Source organism: Cnephaeus nilssonii (assembly GCF_951640355.1).
Source record: "Cnephaeus nilssonii genome assembly, chromosome: 9".
NCBI classification, from domain to species: Eukaryota; Metazoa; Chordata; class Mammalia; order Chiroptera; family Vespertilionidae; genus Cnephaeus; species Cnephaeus nilssonii.
Window position 1 is genome coordinate 37,737,499 of NC_137080.1, and position 18,531 is coordinate 37,756,029.

Genomic DNA, 18,531 nt, shown 5'->3' on the forward strand with positions numbered 1-18,531 from the left:
GATATCGGTTTATTACCTGAACCTTTTATCAACATTCTAAATGAACACACCGCATTGCTAACCGTCTTGGTGGTGTTTACAAGCAGAGCATGAAAAAACACTTTCATGTGCTACCGTCTACGAGACCAGAGGAAAGAAAAACTTACTGCTAGAATAAGTTTTGCCAGTTTGAGGCTGAGCGGGTCTGAGCCGACGTCAACTAGTTTATACAGGGTCTTCAGGAGGCCACGCCTTCTCCTGAATTTCCTTCCAAGCATGTTTCCTTCCTCTAAAGTGCGATGAAGTTGTGTGCAAGCAGCACACAGCATTTCAGTGTCTTCTTCTGTCAGGGCAAAGAGAGGGAGGCAGCACTTACTAATTCAGGTCAGGTTTTCCAGTGTGTCCAACACAGACAGTGTAAGGAAGAACCCCACAATTATTTCCTCAGACATCTTCAAATGCCTGAACTTTTCTTATGCCTTTCCCCTTCTCTTAGCATTTTCATCTACCCGATTTCTTTTTTTCATCTCATTGCTGCATCTCTTACCATGTCGACTTGTGTGCTAACCAGTCAGCTAGCTTGTCTAGCACACGGTCTTTAGGAGAGCATATTAACGAATGCAATGGTACCCACTTCATTATAAAGGCCTCCTCCTTCGCCAGGGCTCTGTTCGGGCTCATGGAAGCAGACCATTTATATCCCTATCTTTAACCCCTTGGGGTGCAGTCTACGGGCCTAGAATGTTCTACTCCTTGTTCCCACTGATTCTGGTTCTTCAAGGCTCTGTTGACGTTCTGGCGCATCCAGAAAAGGTGCGCTAATCCACATACAACAAATGTTACCTTGTACTATTATTTCCACAGGTATATCTATGCATGTAGTGTGATATGTCCAGTGCCCTCAAACAGATGTCATGCTAAGTGAGTAGGAATCCTGTCTCACACGTTTGCATCAATAGTGCAGTGAGAATACTGTACCGACAACCTGTAACATAGTCTAATACATGTTCACTTTCTAATATATCTGTTGATAAAAACAATGATCGATATTTTTGTGTGTGTGTGTGTGAATAATGCTCATTAGTGAGAACAGAGGGCTCAAATGGAACAAAATCTCAAAATGTCCCCACACCCACCATGATTTGGAGGTGGTTATAAGAAAGGAGGAGAATAAGAAAGGAGACTTTTGTTAGGAAGCAGGGAGACTAGAACCCTTCATTTTGTAATTAGAATTCTGAGGAAAGCCATTTCTTAAAGTGGCAGCCACACTACCAGGCATACTCTAAGGGAGAAAAGCAGCAGGCACGGAATGTGAGGAGAAACACACGAATCCAAGGTCCACAGTATTCCGTTGAAAAATATTATCTCTGATAGATTCCATCACAAAATTTAAAACTAGGAAACCAATCTTAAATAAATACCATAATGTGCTCTTAAAAGCCCACATAGAGGAAGTGTGCGCCTGCAAAAGGAAATGACTCAGGCCATTTTTAGCTCTTTTCAACAATAACATCTAAGAAAAAATTTAAAACCTCAATAGCGAAGTAACCTTCAATGCCTTTCAGTTATGCATTTCAATAAATGAATTGATGGGAAATGACTTAGACTCTCTTTAAATGCAGGGAAGGACCTGAGCTCTATTGTAAAAAACACTTTTGTCTTGTTGTTTTCTTCTTCTGTGACTGGCAGTTTCTTCAAACCCGAGGCCAGTGGGTACAGACTTCAAGGCATTTTCCTAATGCCTCCCTCCACCAAGCCTTCAGCCTGGCGGGTTCTACTCAAAGGCATCTGTTTCAGCTTAAAATTAAAAAATAAGGCTCAAGGGCCAAGTTTTAAACTATTGATCAAATGAACACTTCATACCAGTTGGCTTGTATCCATGCCACATAGCCTCAAAACACAACTTGAATCTAAGAGCTATCAAGATTTTCAAGGGGCTAAAGCTACGGAGTGAAAGTTTGATGAATAATATAAAACAACGTCTCAAAGTACCCCTCCCCCAGGAGATACTTATTAATTACAAGAGGGGAAATAGTGACTTTATAGTAGAAAAACTATAAGTCGTGCAGACTCACTTCCTAAAAGGCTTAACATAGTATCTGGGGAATCTGGGGGAAGAGCCTACAGGATTTCTTTGAACTATGCTTGCAACTTTTCTATAAGCCTAAAATTATGTCAAAATAAAAAGTAAAAAAAAGAAAAAGAATCTCAAAGGATCAAGTAACCCAGCCTGCCCCTTTTGCTGTTAAAGTTGGCAGACACCAATTTCCTCACGCGGTCAAAGTTCACATCACCAGCAATGGACCAAGTCAGCATCGCATGCCTCCTAATAGGATGCCCTGAGGACATAGCACCACCCATCCCATATACCTGCCCCAAATGCCTACCCTGGATCTAATTGTGAGAGACTACCAGACAAACCCAATTTGTGGGGCAGTCTGTAAACAATTAGACTGTACTCCTCAAATATGCCAAGATCATGAAGGAGATGTGACAAATAACTGGAACTTGTGACTGCAATTTTCTTTTTCTATAAAGGAAATTATTAGGATAACTGGCAAAAATCTGAATAAGGTTCATGTAGTACTGCAGGGTAATTTCCAGGTATATAAGGGAAGGCCCTTGTTTCTAAAAGTACATACCAGAGTACTTAGGGATATGGGACATCATGTCGGCAACTTGTTCTCAAAGGGTTTAAAAAAGGAAAAACAATGTGTATGTGTGTGTGGGCGGGGGGGGGGGGGGAGGTGGGGTCAGAGAAAAAGAGCAAGAGAGGGAGGAAGAGAGAGAGAGAAATGAAGAAGCAAATGTGGTAAAATGTTAATATCTGGGGAATCTGGGGGAGGAGCACACAGGATTTCTTTGAACTGTGCTTGCAACTTTTCTGTAAGCCTAAAATTATGTCAAAATAAGAAGTGAAAAAAGAAAAAGAATCTCAAAGGATCAAGTAACCCAGCCTGCCCCTTTTGCTGTTAAAGTTGTCTGTGGAAGACACATCCTATTTTAGTGTTTAATCCTTCTGAGAAGGGAGGTTCATCCACATTTCAAATCCCAAGGCCCTGTTAGCTCCTGCGGGGTCCATGGGGCTGAGCCCTCCGAACCTCCTGGGATCCTTCAGGCTGAAGACCTCCTCCGAGAGAGGCCCCCGCACCGCCAGCCCTTCTCCCCGCTGGGCTCCTCCCCGTAAGCTTGCCTGTTAAACTCCTACCAGCCTAAGTGCTCCCTCACTAGCTTTGGCACACATCTCCTAAAGTAAGGGCTGAAGTTACTAGTAACCGGGCCTACCAGCAAGAGGGCGAAGATGAGGCACTCTAGGGACAACATCAGAACATGCTTATTCTCAGGAATTTGAGCTGCAGTGGACTTCGGTGAGGATCTGGTCTCACCCACGTCTCACCTGGCAGGTGAGGACACAACTGCACAGAGGTCAGGTGAGTCCCCAGATGTGCAGGCCTCCCACCTCAACCACGAACATGGCTAAGAAGCCACAGGGAGGTGAGCTCCGGTGAGCCTTTTAGGAAGTGAGTCTGTTTGGCGTGGCTGTTGGGGAGGACTCATTTACTCACTTCTCCTGGGGCCTCTTCCTGTGCCTGCCATGCTGCTTTGCTCATCTCAGGGGTACTCATCCCACAACTGCTGGTGAAGGCCTATTGTGTGCTGTGTGCCAGGCACTGAGCTCAGCCCCGGGCCATGGCTGCAGCTCCACGGGAGCCTGTTTCAACCTCAGAAATGGACTCCCCGAGCAGCAGCAGAGAGGAAGAAGGTGGGGGCCAGTCTCCTGACTGGCAAGCTCCCCACAGGTCACATCTGCAGAGGCCTGTTGATCGTGGGCCTTCGCTGCCGGGCACTCCAGAGTGCACGGCCTGGGCACACCCCACGATCCTTCCTGCTCTGAGTGGCACCCCTGACAGGTGTGCTCTAACACAGAGAGTAGGACATACACATTTGGATCTAGAAAAGCAGGGGCACATCTGCCCAGGACGCCCGTCTATGAGACTTCGTCAAAGTTTCAGAGACCTGAAATCTGTTTCAATCTTCCACTTTCTTGCTTAACTGACACCCTAAAAAGTTCAACCCAGCATCTCTATGGGCAGAGGAGGTGATAATTAATATATATTGCAAGGGGAGTTTTACAAGGAGTCTCTCTTGCTGCATTTAAAGTACAATTTTACTCATTAAAAATTAGGTTTACACATAGTCCTGGGTAAACAGGTAGATGACTTCATTTGTTTTTTAATGAGTTCATAGAAATGATAGTCAACGTATACTAAAAATATCAGGGCAATGGGGACATATATATAACCACAGATATTTCTGATTTAAAACAAAAAATACCTTTTTATTACCTTTTTCTAATTTATGCAAAATTGGTACTATCCTTGTATTCCAAAAGACATCGTCTACTTCCATTTCTGTATCCTCTTCTTGCAAGTCAGCCTTTGAACCTGCAAAAGAAACCCGGAACAGGGGAAAGAGCACTGGAAAGAGGTATAACTGGAGCATCGTCAAAAGTCTTTGCTATTTATCACTAAGATTAGTAAACTCCGGAATTAAATTACATTTTGCCCCCCCAAGCTCAACTAATACTGCTTAGAACTACATGTCTTCTAATCAAATCACCCCAAATTAAACTCCAATAAGATCATGTAAAACTCCGATTGGGATACTTCATAAAATCTTAAGCTCTGTAAATGTTGAAATTATTGTCAGTAAGGCAAACAGTTTTGAGTTATTTTTACTTAAACATATCCCTCTATAAAGCATAATAAATAGAAAACTACAGCTAGGTAAAGAATAAAGATCTTGAAAACGTTTAATGCAAAGTTTTCCAACAGGGAGGCTTGCAGGGGTTTTCTGTCCCATCCTATATAGTAAAGAGCTAACATGCTAATTAGACCGAACAGCAGAATGACCTTCCCGATGAAGCCAGGGCTGCGAGGGCCGAGCCTCTTGCACGAATTTTGTGCATCGGGCCTCTAGTATAAAATAAAACGTCCACAGCATTGGGGGCCAAGTTAATTTGGTGGGGGGTGGGGATTGGGGTGGGAAAAGCATGGGGAAGGGGGTGGGAAAAGCATGGGCTTTGGGAGTTGCCAAATCTCAATTGAAATTCAGCTTCATTATTGATGCGTTGGGTGACCAGGGGCCAGTTTCGCATTCTGTCTAAGCCTCATTAGCAAAGCGGAGAGTAGATCATTTGCCTTCAGGGTTGTGTGAGTTAAAAGACATGACTCAGGCAGAGCTCTGAGCCCAGTGCCCAGCATAACACTCAATAAATAGCAATTTATTTCCCTGATTAAAAAACAAACGGGTCATCACGTCTGAGGCGTGTCAGGCTGTAGGATACAGCAAATCACGACGGATGCTGCCCGGGGAGGCAGGCTGCAGAGAGGGACCGCGACCGTTCGTCGTGGACGTCGGGTGCAGCAGGCCCACCTTTAATTTCTGTAACAACACGATGTGGAGGTTCCCAAATTGTCTCCATTTTCCAGATGAAGAAAGTGGGGCTCAGGTGTCTTAAGTTACCTGCCCAGTGTCAAATAGATCCATCGTCTTTGCACTTGACCTCTATGCTATTCTGCCCTGTAGCAAATCGGCAAACTAAAAGGTAACTTTGAGGGAAAATGCAAATCATATCAGAAACTGTAAATCATGATTACATTTCACAAGGAATTATCTCGAGATCCGAGACACTGACAGTCCAGCTGGAGGGGGCACGGCTGTGCAGGGCACTCCGGTGCTGTGCTGTAGGCATACGCCTCATCGCCTTTCTCGGAAGTGGCACCCCATCTGATTGGATCAGGAAATCCGTGCCCTCCCCAATACCAATTAAGTGACCACATAGTGGGTGCCTGGACCTTAAAAATGTCACATCATGAGCTAAAAATCATAGGGACATTCAAAGGAGGGCGGGGGGGGGGGGGGGAGGAGAGAGAGAGAGAGAGAGAGAGAGAGAGAGAGAGAGAGAGAGAGAGAGAGAATGAGAATTGAAAGGTGTGTGGCCTGGCCCAGCCAGCATGGCTCAGTGGTTGAGCATCATCCTATGAACCAGGAGGTCATGGTTTGATTCCCAGTCAGGGCACATGCCCAGGTTGTGGGCTCAATCCCCAGTGAGGGGTGTGCAGGAGGCAGCAGATCAATGATTCTCTCACATCACTGATGTTTCTATCTCTCTCTCCCTTTCCCTTCCTCTCTGAAATCAATTTGAAAATATATTTAAAAAGAAAGGTGTGTGGCCTGTATACATTTAGGTTGTTTCAACTGCAAAATGGACAAGCTGACCAGGGAGGCCCATCAGGGGCACGGGTTCTAGAGGTACTGTCTGGGTTTGGGTCCTAGCTCTGCCACCTACTAGCAGGCTCACGTTGAGCAAGTTGCTTTGCTTTTCCTCTGTAAAATGGGATGACAATGGTCATCTCAAGTGTTGGGATTATGGGTTATTAATGTCTTCCATGTGCTCTGTTGTATTTTTCAAAACTTCTCACATACTTGTATAACCCTTGAACAGAATATATGCGATGCCTATTAAATGAGGGGATGACGCAGAGAGGCAGGAAAGCTGTACACGTTACCTACGCACTCAGTGCACTCCCTGCTGCAAACAGCCACCCTCAGTGGCAGCGAGACTAAGCTCACCTTTTATTAAACCTTCCTAATACCGGGAGGGGCTGACACGCGCTGGGCAGGAAGAACACTTGAGCAGCCAAAGTAGACTAAAGGGGTTGTCCACAAAGCTGTAACTAAGCAGGGTAGGGGCTGTCACTAGTTTTAACTGCAAGGTTTCACATAATCTGTAAGCAAGAATTCACACAAAACACAAAGTTGAAATGGAAAAAAATCAGCTCGTATCAGTAGAGGCTTAGAATCCCTTATCCAAAGCCTTTGGGACCAGATGTGGTTTGGGATGCAGAAAACTTTGCATTTTAGTAAGGCAATATGGTGCACACACTGTACTTTACATACCACCCCCAGTAGGGTCTTCTGGGGCAGCCCCCATGAAGCAAAATATGTGACCATTCACATTAGTGGGACCGAGACTACATTGGCCTGGGATCAGTACTGCCCGGGCATTGTCACTAAAGGAGTTTGCAAAAACATTTCAGCTTTCAGAGCTTTTGGTATTTCGGAACTGCAGATAAAAGGTTACAGGCCGCCATCACCATCTTTGGGGTCCTGACTTTCAGGAGTCTGCCATAACTTTGATAAATTACAAATATGGATTCTAAAAGTAAACATGAATATTCAAGCAGCATAAAACATATAGCTGTTCATATTCCCAGGGACATGACATCTTCAGGGTGCAACGTACATTGAGTAAAATCAACATAGATCAAGCCAAAAAGCCAAAAGATAATGTAAGACAAATAACTGCATCAACCAACATTTATGCTGCACTTAAACTTACTAGACACACAAATTTCAAGGCCAGTGAGCTCCCATCAGCGTGTTTACCTCCTATGCAATACGCTCTATAACAGAATGGCTCTATGAGAAGCCAGGACTATCCACCCCCTTTTTCTCAGGACAAACAGAACTGGTGACATCCATCCCAGGAAGAGCTGGATTACAGGGCTCAGCCAGAAATCACAGAACAGTTTATTTGACCTTCAGAAAGGAAAGGTCCTCACAGGCCTTCTGAATGTTTCTCGGGTGTGTTTGTTCTCAGAACAGAAGTTAGCCCGGCACTGTCCGGCGTGTCAGGGTTTGCTTCCCACTCCCTCCTCGGGATCCCTGCCTGAGCAGCTGTCTCCAGCTCCAGGCTCTCCACCTCTCCGCCCGGACCCCCCTCCTCCAGCTCTGCTCTCCACACAAATCCCATGTGACACACCAACCAGGAACTGAAGCATGGGCTCATCATGATTCCCTTTGAAGAGCCACACAAAAATAAAGTGTGTCTCAGTCTTGGGCAGCAAGCTAATATTTTAGAAAGCATTTTTACCTAGGTTTACTAAATATAAAAAGTATGATTCAACAGGAAATTGGGTAAGTCAAGCAGAAATTTCAGCATGTTTTTGAAGATTTTGCTGTCTCAGTGGTTAGAGCTCTAAACCACAACTTTGAGCTCTGGACACAAAAACTTGACACGGTGTTTATTGGCTGATGTTTTTAGCCTGTAAATGTAAAGTCCTCAGCAACAATGCTGACATGGAAATCAGTCCATCTAAGATTTCCCTGAGTACTACAGAAATTCTCATCGGCCAGGAAAATAATTTTATTTATAAGGAATTCATTTTGAAGATAATAAAAACGGTTTTGAACCCAATAATAGTTTGGTTTAATAAAATTTCATGTCTATAATAAAAGTACAAAGAATATAACAAACACCCGCATATCCCAGACTACTTTGGTCCAATATTAACCATATTTTCCTCCTCCTCGTTCTTTTAAAGAACCAAAATGTTACAGATATAGCTGATGCCCTCTGTATGTCTCCCCCCACCTGTTCTCCCCACTCTCTCTCCCCCTGAGGGTTACCACCATTCTAAATCAGGTGCTTGTTTTTATCATGCTTGACTTTACGTTTACGACATAGATCTATATCCATAAACAACATATATCATTATTTTTGCAACTTAATTTTCATGTAATGTTATGCTTATACTCATTTCACTCAATATTTTAAATGTAGTCTAGTTCATTTTTCTAATTGCTATATTCCATTGCATGATACATTTTGTATCACTTCTAGTCTGTGATTAATATTGTCACATATTTTCTCAACTAGTTTAAACACCGGAAGAGCTGTCTTCATATAGTTGATATAGTTTCATTTAAGCGAGTAACGATTTTGAACCAAAGTTTTGAACTCAATAACTAATGTTGATGTCATGTTTTTTGAAACTTTCCAAACGCTTTACAAAATAATTTCATTAAGAGTGTAACCTATAGATACTAGTATTTGAGCTGGAAGAATGGTAAGACTGTTGTGCAAATAATGAAAAGCTATAAAAATAAATGCTGCTGGGTGGCCAAGCTGGGCAAAGTTCCTGGAGTTTTCAAATAGTGAACAACATCAGATGTCTTCGGTGCGAACATTTCTCTCTGCAGAAGGGGAAGGAATGTTGGGGACCTCTCAGAACACAAGCACCTCACCTGCTCTGGCTCCCAGCCTGCTCAGGTCCGAGCTGTTGGGGCACGAGGAGGCCCTCGGGCGCCTCTTCCCCGGGTCCCTAGGAGGAAGAGGAACACACAGCACTCAGCGCAAAACCAGAGCATTTCTCTTCTGTAAGTGTCGGGAGTCGGCCACGTACAGTTTCTGAGGGCCACGGGGCATTGTTTATGAAGTGGGGTTTGGTAACCCAGATCCTATTTTAATCAACCTCTGATTTCCAACCAAGATTTACCTTTTGAAAACAAGTCATATTTGCTTAACAGTATGAAATATAGTTACTAGAAATAACAACAAAAATAAATCCAAAGTTGACTTTGCAAATAAAAAAGGATTTTACCACAAGAGGTCACTGTGAGAATAAGAAAGAACTCTTGTATGCTTGAATTACAAAAGCCTAGCATTTGTGATCTCTCTCTCTCTCTCTCTCTCTCTCTCTCTCTCTCTCCTCCCCACCACCTTCAGACCAAAAAAAAAAAAGTTCCCAAATCCATCAGATGGTCCCAAGGTCACAGAGCAAGGTCAGATCTAGAGCCCAAGTTTTATAATTCCCAATTCACTGCTCTTTCCCATCACAGTGTCCTGTTTCCTTTTTAAAATTAAATGAGTATTCTCTGAAAATGTTTTCTTTTTAAACACAATTTAAATGTTAAAAAACTGAAGGTAAATTTAGGCAGTCCTAGATGACAAATATTTTGTGTTACAAATAAGAGAGTGATGGCTAGCCAATAGCAGGATTATATACCTGTTTCTTTTTTAATTAAGGTTACGTTTACTATAGAGATGGTCTATGAAGGATATAATTTCTCTTTAGCTAGAGCTGAAACTTAAAAGTACTTACTTTGAAATATCTGTATAGAATTCCAAGACAAAAAAACACTGAGAGAATAGTGAAAGTTTTGAAACTAAGTTTTATTAATCAAATATAGTATTTGCTCTGAAAGCCATCAGGAGTATACATACATGGGGCCAGGGTTACCCAGGAACATCCATCCGTATGCCCGCCGCTCCTCCTGCCGGCGACATGAGGTGCCCATGTCTTGCTTGACCTTTCCTACTGCCCCAAGGATTAGCTTCTCCAAACATAATTTTTTCCATAAATAGGTCCTTTTTCTCTAACACTTGATCTTATCATACAAGAGAAAAGGACAAGCTAACCTTCTACAAAATGTCTAGTTAATACCCTGAAAAAATTACTTCATTTTTGTACAGGTAAAAACATAGGTCTGGTAGCAAGGTGTCTCTAGCCAATCAAGCCCAGACATGGGGAAGAGATTCTTGTTGTCCACACTCTCAGAGTTGAAATAAATGAAGCAGACCTCAAAGAAGATAGAGGAACGAAGAGAGAAAAACAGCACACGTTTGGCAGGGTGTGAAGCTGGAAGTTTCCGTAGTTATCACCCCTAGAAATAACAAGAAAGTGTGAGGACAACAGAGGCAAGGTCCTCTTTTCATCATGGTCCTGAGCAGCTGTTGAGATCAAGCAAGATAGTGTTCAGCTGATGGCCTTTCAAAGTCACTGAGGACTTGGCCAGTGATGAGGTTGCCTTCCTCTATACCACATTTGCGTACCCCTATTTCGAGGGTGGAGGGGAAGGTCCTTCTCAATACCCAAGCTCGGCAGTGCTGGACAAGGGTTCTGGTTCTCAGGAACAGCACAGGCCTGGAATTGACCAACGCTGAGCATGACCATCACGGCACAGCGATTGAATGGGCAGGCTCTGCACACAAACTACCTAGGTCTAAGTGCAGGGTCCAACACTTACCAGCTAGGTGACCTCAGGCAAGTTCCTTAACCTCCTGGCCTTGATTTCCTTATCTTAAAATGAATGCAATGCCTCTATTTGGTACAGTGATTGGTACATATGAATAACTTAATAAGTTGTCAATGTTATTTTTCTCTTTAGTTCTGAGTCAACAAACACCTGTCTAAGCAGTCCAGTGCTAGATCTTATTGTGATAAAGAATATTAGAATGAGTTGCCCTAAATAAATTTAAAATCTACTATGAGGAACTAAGGGACTTTTTTTTAAATGGAAAATTCCAATAGAGTCTCTATACAAGTACTAGAATGTGGAGTTCAGTGGGTTGCAAGAACTAGAGGAATGCCGAGAAGGAAGACGTGGACCACAACGTGGGCCTTAAAAGGATAAAAGCTGAACCAGCAAATGACAAACCTACTCTCAGGAGGAGAGGAGCATGAGTGAAGGTAAGAGGGGCATGAGGAGCCCGTTTCTCAGGGCAGGGGAGAAGTGCACCCGGCCAGCAAGATAGGAACAGAAGGTTTCTGCTGGGAGGTAACAGCTGTCTGAAACTTCAGGTGAGTCCATGGAACCAACGTAATGGGCAGCAAGGAGCTGTCATGGGCTCTTATACAAGCAAGTGATATGAGATTTAGAACTATCCAGTGGCAAGAGTATTTAGGAGACTTGGAGAGAGGTTAACAAGGACGAATCCTTCCAGGGTGAGAATGGGACTGGACAAGAAAGAATAAATACCAGAGATCCTATACATGAAAAGTTGATGGGATTTAGTGACTGATTTCAGGCAAAACAAACAGAAGGTAGAGCTGGAGGCACAGGATAGTAGGGCTGCTACCCAGAACGGGGAGGGTGGGGAGCAGAACAGTTAGAGGTGTGAAGTAAGTTTGGGTTTTGCCACGTTGACTTTTGGAAAAATGGAGCATCTGCAAAGGAGATGTGAAGATCAGGACAAGACTCTGTCAGAGGTCAAAGCAGCAGAGGAGCAGCAGCTCAGAAGACTGGGCTCGCGGAACAAGCCCATCAGAACAAGGGAAAAGGGCGGAAAGGGAAGAGGGAGTCCAAAGGAAGAGGAGAAATAAAATATGCTCTCATGTAGCCCCAAATGTCGTGAAAATGAGTATGATTAACAGGTCCAGAAGATGAGGACTGAGGAAGAACTGTCCAAAAATGTTGTGTTGAGTCAATGATCTTAAAAAGAAAAACCCCTCTTTGCTAAAGAAGAGGAGACTAGATGGCCTCATACTCAATGGCAATCTATTTCCCTGTAACTTCTACCCATTGGTTTTGTTTCTACTAATCGGAGCCACATGAAACAAGTCTTCATCCTTCTTCTTGGCAATCCTTGAAAGATGGTATGTTCATCACTTAAAGCCATCTCCTGTGACTTAAAGCCCATGGCTCTACCACTTACTAGCTGTGTGAGCTCAGGTAAGATTTTTACCTAAACTTTGGTTTCACCTGTGTATGAGGGGGTGGCAAATAATGGTCCTTCTCCCCGTAGGGTTGTTGTGAGGATGAAGTGATATAATGTGGAATTGTTCAGCGCACTTCCAGGCACATGGTAAGTACTTAAGTGTTTACTATCATCGCAGCTGCTGTCATTGATGTCATTAACAAACTTCTCCGGTTCCTTCAAATGTTTCTCATTTGGTAAGGTTTTACATATTCTTGCCAGCCTGTTGAGTCACTCTGAGTGTCTGTTTGTCTGGATCCCTTTTAAAGTCTGGAACCCAGCACGGCGCTAAAGAAGCAAAGAGGTGATAGTCTAAATAATACAGCCTGACACTATATTAGTGGTTTTGGTGGTCACTTCATGGTGTTGGCCAAGTCTTGTCTTTTCTTACACATGCAGCTCATTCTTATTCATTTTCTTAAACTCATTCTTATTGAATTTCAGTGTTATATTTGGTAAAATGTTCCTGCCTATCAGATGGTTTTAGATCTTGATGCTGTCATCCAGTATAATTGCTCCTCTGCCCAGTTTCCTGTTCCATGTTGTTAAAGGCCATAATTATATTTTTCCATGATTTTGATGTACCAAGGATAAAACAATTCCAGAAATTATTCCTTAGAGCTATTCTGTGAAATTCTTCTTAGAGGTAGAATAATTCCATTTTATTTGTTAAGATTGTTTCATCTACAAATAACAAAAACCTAACTCTAACTGAAAAACAATAAATGAAATTTATTGGCTCATCTAACCCAAAAGTTGAGTTCTAGGGTGGGTTTCAGGCATAGTGTGATCAGGGCTTTGGCTCCATCTCTCTGTAATTCTCTCAGGTCTGTCTTTCCTTTGGTCCCATCTGTAATCAGGTTGGAGTTCTGAGGAAAGCAAAATGGATTTGGCATCCCAGGCTTCTCATCTGTAGCCCACATGTTTCCCAGTTATTGACAAAGGTCCTCATTTCACTCTGAACAATCAGAACCAAACTCTGTAGCCGAGGCATTGCCATACACAGACTAAGTTACTAAGGCCCATGCATGAATCAGTCACACTAACAACATCTACTGCTGGATAAAATATACACTGATAATAAACAAACAAACAAACAAACAAATAGAATATACTTCTTTAAAACTATCCTAAAATTCAGTTCTTTCAATCATTATAAGTAATGTTCTTTAATCAGGGGTCAGCAAACTTTTTCTTGAAGAGCCAGATAGTATATATTTTACACTTTGTGTGCCAAGTGGCAAAATGGAGGCTAGTATGTGGGTACTTTTGTGACCATTTAAAGGGTCATGACTTAGCCCTGGCCAAGTGGCTCAGTTGGTTGGAGTGTCATCCCAAACCCCAAGAGGTAGCGGTTTGGTTCCAGGTCAGGGCACATACCTGGGTTGCAGGTTCAATTCCTGGTTGGTGGGTGTACAGGAGGCAACAGATGGATGTCTCTTTCTCTCTCTCCTCCTACCCCCTTCCCTCTCTCTAAAATCAATAAGCATTGATCGGATGAGGATTAAAAAGTCTATCTAATAAAGAGGGAATATGCAAATTGACCATCATGCCATAACAAGATGGCTGCACCCACAGCGGAGGCAGGGATTCCATAACACAAAATTGCTGCACCCACAGCAGAGGTGGGGATCCTGTAACACAAGATGGCTGCGCCCACAGTGGAGGCTGAGTTCCCTTAATGAGCAATCAGCAGGGACCTGAGACCACGCCCCCCACCTGGCGGGGCTTGACAGGGGTGAGGCCAGCCAGCTCTGGATCTAGCCCACATCGGTGGGCGGGGACTTGACTCTGGTTCCCGTGGCGCACCCCAGATTCTGACAGGAGGAAGATTTTCATATACATTTTACTAATTTTCTTTCATCTCTGACACTTCTATTATAGAGAAAGGGCAAATAGCAATATTAAAATATTTCCTCTAATTAATTCCCTTTTAATGTGCACGAATTTCGTGCACTGGGTCACTAGTATAATAATAAGAAAAGTAACAATTTAAAAACATAAACAATTCTTAGCTCAAGGGCTATAAAAACATAGGTGTCTGGTCACATTTGGCTCCTGGGCTGTCGTTTGTTGCCTCCTGCTTTAGAGCAATAACTGGATATTAAGTCAACTAAATAGAAGAATTTGGAATTAAGAAAAAAAAAGGATAAATTTATTTCTATTTGGGGAAAATTACATGTAAAACTGGAAAAGGACATTTAAAGGATACTTATGATAAAAAGAAAATTTGGCAAATTTTGAGCTAAGCTTTTTCTTACACTAAGAAGCTGACACTAGGCTTCAATTCCCTGAGCTCAGAGTGAAAGCCCAGTCTCATGCTTCCCGTGGCCTTCGTAGCTGCACGGTTTCAAAGAACCTCGTGTGAAAGGCCCTCATGCCTCTCACTGCTGCACGGTGAGACCTGGACACAGGAGACAGTTGCTGCGCCTGCCTCTTCCGCAGCATGTTTCTGAGCAAACGGGTGCCACCTGGCTCCCACTCTGCTCTCCATCCCTAAGGCCTTCATGCAGTGCTCTAGCCCACACATCACCCCCTCCTGCCGGACCTGCAGCAACTGCTCCCCGAGGGTCACCTCTGCCCAGGCTCTCCCTTCGCCACACGCCACCCTCACTGCCGCCGGCCTCTCTGCTGCCGGGAGCTTCTCAGGGGCCCTGCTGTCTGTGGCCGCAGGTCCATGCTCCTGCTGCGCCAGGCCACCTGCCACCAAGTCAAACCCCCTTGGCTCTGCTGCTCCTTTAGAAAAGCCCACCTCACTCCCCCTATTGCACATCAGCCCTGGGAGGCAACACAAAGCCCCAAGCCCAGGAAACCTGCTGTGATCTTCAGTCAGAACGAGGTGCCCTCGCCTGGCCGGTGTGGCTCAGTGGTTGAGCATCGACCTATGAACCAGGAGGTCACAGCTCGATACCCGGTCAGGACACATGGCCGGGTTGCAGGCTCGGTCCCCAGTATGGGGCATGCAGGAGGCAGCCGATAAATAATTCTCTCTCATCACTGATGTTTCTCTCTCTCTCCCTCTCCCTTCCTCTCTGAAATCAATACAGATATATATATATATATTTAAAAAGAATGAGGTGCCCTTGCTTCTACACGCCCAGGCCCTTTCTTCCAGTTCTCCTTCCCTCGTCCAGCACAGAGAAATCACGGAATAGTGCTTCCACAACGTTTGTGCGCATGCAGATCACCTGGACATGTTATAAAGATGCGGACACTGATTCAGCAAGTTTGAGTGGGGCCTGAGCTTCTAAATTCTAACACGGTCCCAGGTAATGTTGATGCTGCTCTTCCACGGACCACACCCGAGCGGCCAAGCCAGATGCGTTTGTGAGCGCCCCAAGGACAGGGTCCATTTCTACCTCTCCCAAGACATGCTTCCTACATGGAAACTATCAAACAAGGTGGGACTCCCCCAAATTATCCTGACCAATGCATCTTCTCCAGATTAAAACAGTTTCTCGGCCACATTACCCTTAATTTCTTAACAGAATAATGACTTCATTATTTTTGGAAAAAAAAAAGAGATATATTTATTATTATTTTTAAGGCCAGGCAGTATAAGAAAGTACAAAGAAAATTATAAAAAATCACCCAGGATCCCACCACCCAGAAACAAATATTGTTAATATGTAGTAACCATCCAGACATATTTTGCATATATTCAGATAAAAAGATAAAAGAATGAAAGAATGGAAAGGTGACTTGGAGGAAGGGCAGGTAAAGGATACATATAAATGGGATCCCAATACATGGCATTGCAACTTTAAAGTATGAAGTATAAATTTTACTTGAGTTTAACAGAGAAACAGAAATTGAGGTGAAACTGAAGGGATTGTAGAACTTCAGATGAATGGGTCCTCCCAAAAGATTTTAGTTTCTAAAAGATTTCTCTGAAGTTAAGAAAAAGAAAAACACAATGAAAAACATTAGGATGCTGAAATCATTCTTTTTAAACAATATATTTCAATTTCAGGTTGTAGCGACTGAAAAATCTATTCCCCATTATGCAGTGAAGTCATTAACACTCATGCTTCGCCCAAACACCGCTTCTGATTATTTATGTTACTACGACATCGTCACGGTTTCCATTCCTTAGCCATCATTTTCAGAGTTGTTTACTTTTAATTCAATATGAAAACAAAGTCAATACTCACCACAAATGCTTCTACCACAGCTTCTTCATTTCTGAGTTTTGGATTTTGACTCATCATTTTGTGATCTAAGAGTTACCTAGAAAGCGCATTAGTGCTATAGACCCAGAGTTCATTCACATTTGAAAATGTGTGTTGCCTTTTTGCTGAAGAACAACTTGGCAGGTGATCCGATTGTCGGGGTGTCCTTCTTGTACTGAGGACTTCACAGACGTGACTTGACTGTCTTCTAGCACTGAGGGGCGCTTTACTGAAGCCGGGGCGGCCTGCCTTCTCCTCCTTCTGTGTGACTTGCTTGTTCAGCCTGGTTGGCCAGAGGAGACCTTCTTCCGTTTATCCCTGTGACCAACAATTACTAACTGGGCGTGGACTATGTATTGGGCAGTGTTCTAATGCTGAGCACTGTGGGCAATGTCTTATAGCATTTTTTTTTTTTTTTTGGCAATACAATGTGTCCATTTGAGCTTCAGATTCAAATCTTTATTTCTGAAAGTTGTGTTCTATTATGTCTTAATATTTTTTCTGGTTCTTTTGGTTCTGATCTCTTCCATTCTCAGTGGATTTGTGTAAAAATCAAGTGAGTTAATGTATCTAAATCACTTGGAAGAGTGCTGGAACTTACTTCAGAGTCAGATATGACTGAAAGGAGGAGCGGGAGGATTCAGGAATACAAATGTCACGCCTCCATATCTATCTCAATCTCTCTGATCATTTTCCAATCTTCTTACTTTCTGCTTTTCGAATGAGTTCCTCTAGCCCGTCCACTAAGTCTCATTGTATTGTCAGCTGTTTTATTCTTATTTTTCATAACTAACGTGGCTTTCCTCTCCACATTTAGACTTTTCCCCCCATTTCTTTTTAGATAGCTATGAGCATACTTTTCATCTCTTTATATGGGTTCATAATCTCTAACTTGAATTCTTATAAACCAAAGAAGAGCTCTTGTCCTAGCTGGTTTGGCTCATTTGGATAGAGCGTTGGCCTGTGGACTGAAGGGTCCCAGATTCGATTCTGGTCAAGGGCACATGCCCGGATTGTGGGCTCGATCCCCAGTTGGGGGCGTGCAGGAGGCAGCCAATCAATGATTCTCTCTCATCATTGAAGTTTCTCTCTCTCCCTCTCCCTTCCTCTCTGAAATCAATAAAAACTTATTTTAAAATTAAAAAAAAAACACAAAGAGCTCCCCCCCTTTTTTTAATGGACTGATAACATTATCAATCATCTTTTCGATGCTATGCAAAATTGTTTTAACGCTTTCCTTGTTTTTGGAGAGTAATTCCTTTTGCAATTCATTTTCTTCACCTGTGTTTGTTAAGTTCTTTACATATTTATGATCAAGTCCCATGTTAACTCTTGTCCTAATACTAATTTTCTTTAAACAGAGTCATATATGTGTTTCATAATGAAAAGGATCCACAGAGGGAGAGAACTGGGGTATGCTGTACCTTCAGCTTTAGTTTTCTTGAACATCCATTTACCAAGTCTGTTATTTTTCTTGATTTTGAGTGTGTGTTCCCTTGGTTATGTGTAGCAGGTTGCTGTGACTTACAGAAAAGCCCTGTGTTCTAACCTATTACACTGTACCCCCATCCCAAACTAGCTGGCTCACAGGAAATGAGGCGAGCATGTCACCCTCAGCTTCATCCCCCACCCCACCCCACCCCCGTTTGCTTCATGATCCGGATCTTGAATGTCTCGAATGGGGTCTTTACCATGGCTTCCTCGCCTCTCCTGTGGCCTGCCCACATCCTCAGATCTCGCTTCTCTAATGAAAGACACCTGGCTACATCTTTCTGAACTGAGACTCTGTTTTAGTGAAACCTGTTTCTTGCTCAAGGTCTGAGGAGGTGTCTGCTCTCAAATTCCCTCTTGTTTCCATCTATATTTCATAGAATCTGGCAGGTTAACTAGACTCTTTTAGTTGCAATATTCCAAGTGACAAAAACCTCATCTAAAGTACCACAAGCCGTCCCTGTCAAAACAAATAAAGGAAAGAAGAAAGAAAGATAAGGAAGGAAAGGAAGGAAGGAGGGAGGGAGGGAGGGAGGGAGGGAGGGAGGGAGGGAGGGAGGGGAG

The 18,531-nt window shown here is 43.2% G+C and overlaps 1 protein-coding gene across 1 annotated transcript in view; it reads right to left on the reverse strand.

Annotated features, from left to right (window-relative positions):
* The window catches only part of ARMC2 (armadillo repeat containing 2), an 84,782-nt gene that overhangs the window by 46,597 nt on the left and 19,654 nt on the right, over positions 1 to 18,531 (reverse strand). Inside the window, exons 5-7 of the mRNA XM_079779669.1 lie at positions 9,073 to 9,149; positions 4,326 to 4,424; positions 147 to 322 (exon numbers count right to left, since the gene is read on the reverse strand). Of these exons, the coding sequence (XP_079635795.1) occupies positions 147 to 322; positions 4,326 to 4,424; positions 9,073 to 9,149 (352 nt within the window). The remainder of the gene's footprint in view (positions 1 to 146; positions 323 to 4,325; positions 4,425 to 9,072; positions 9,150 to 18,531) is intronic.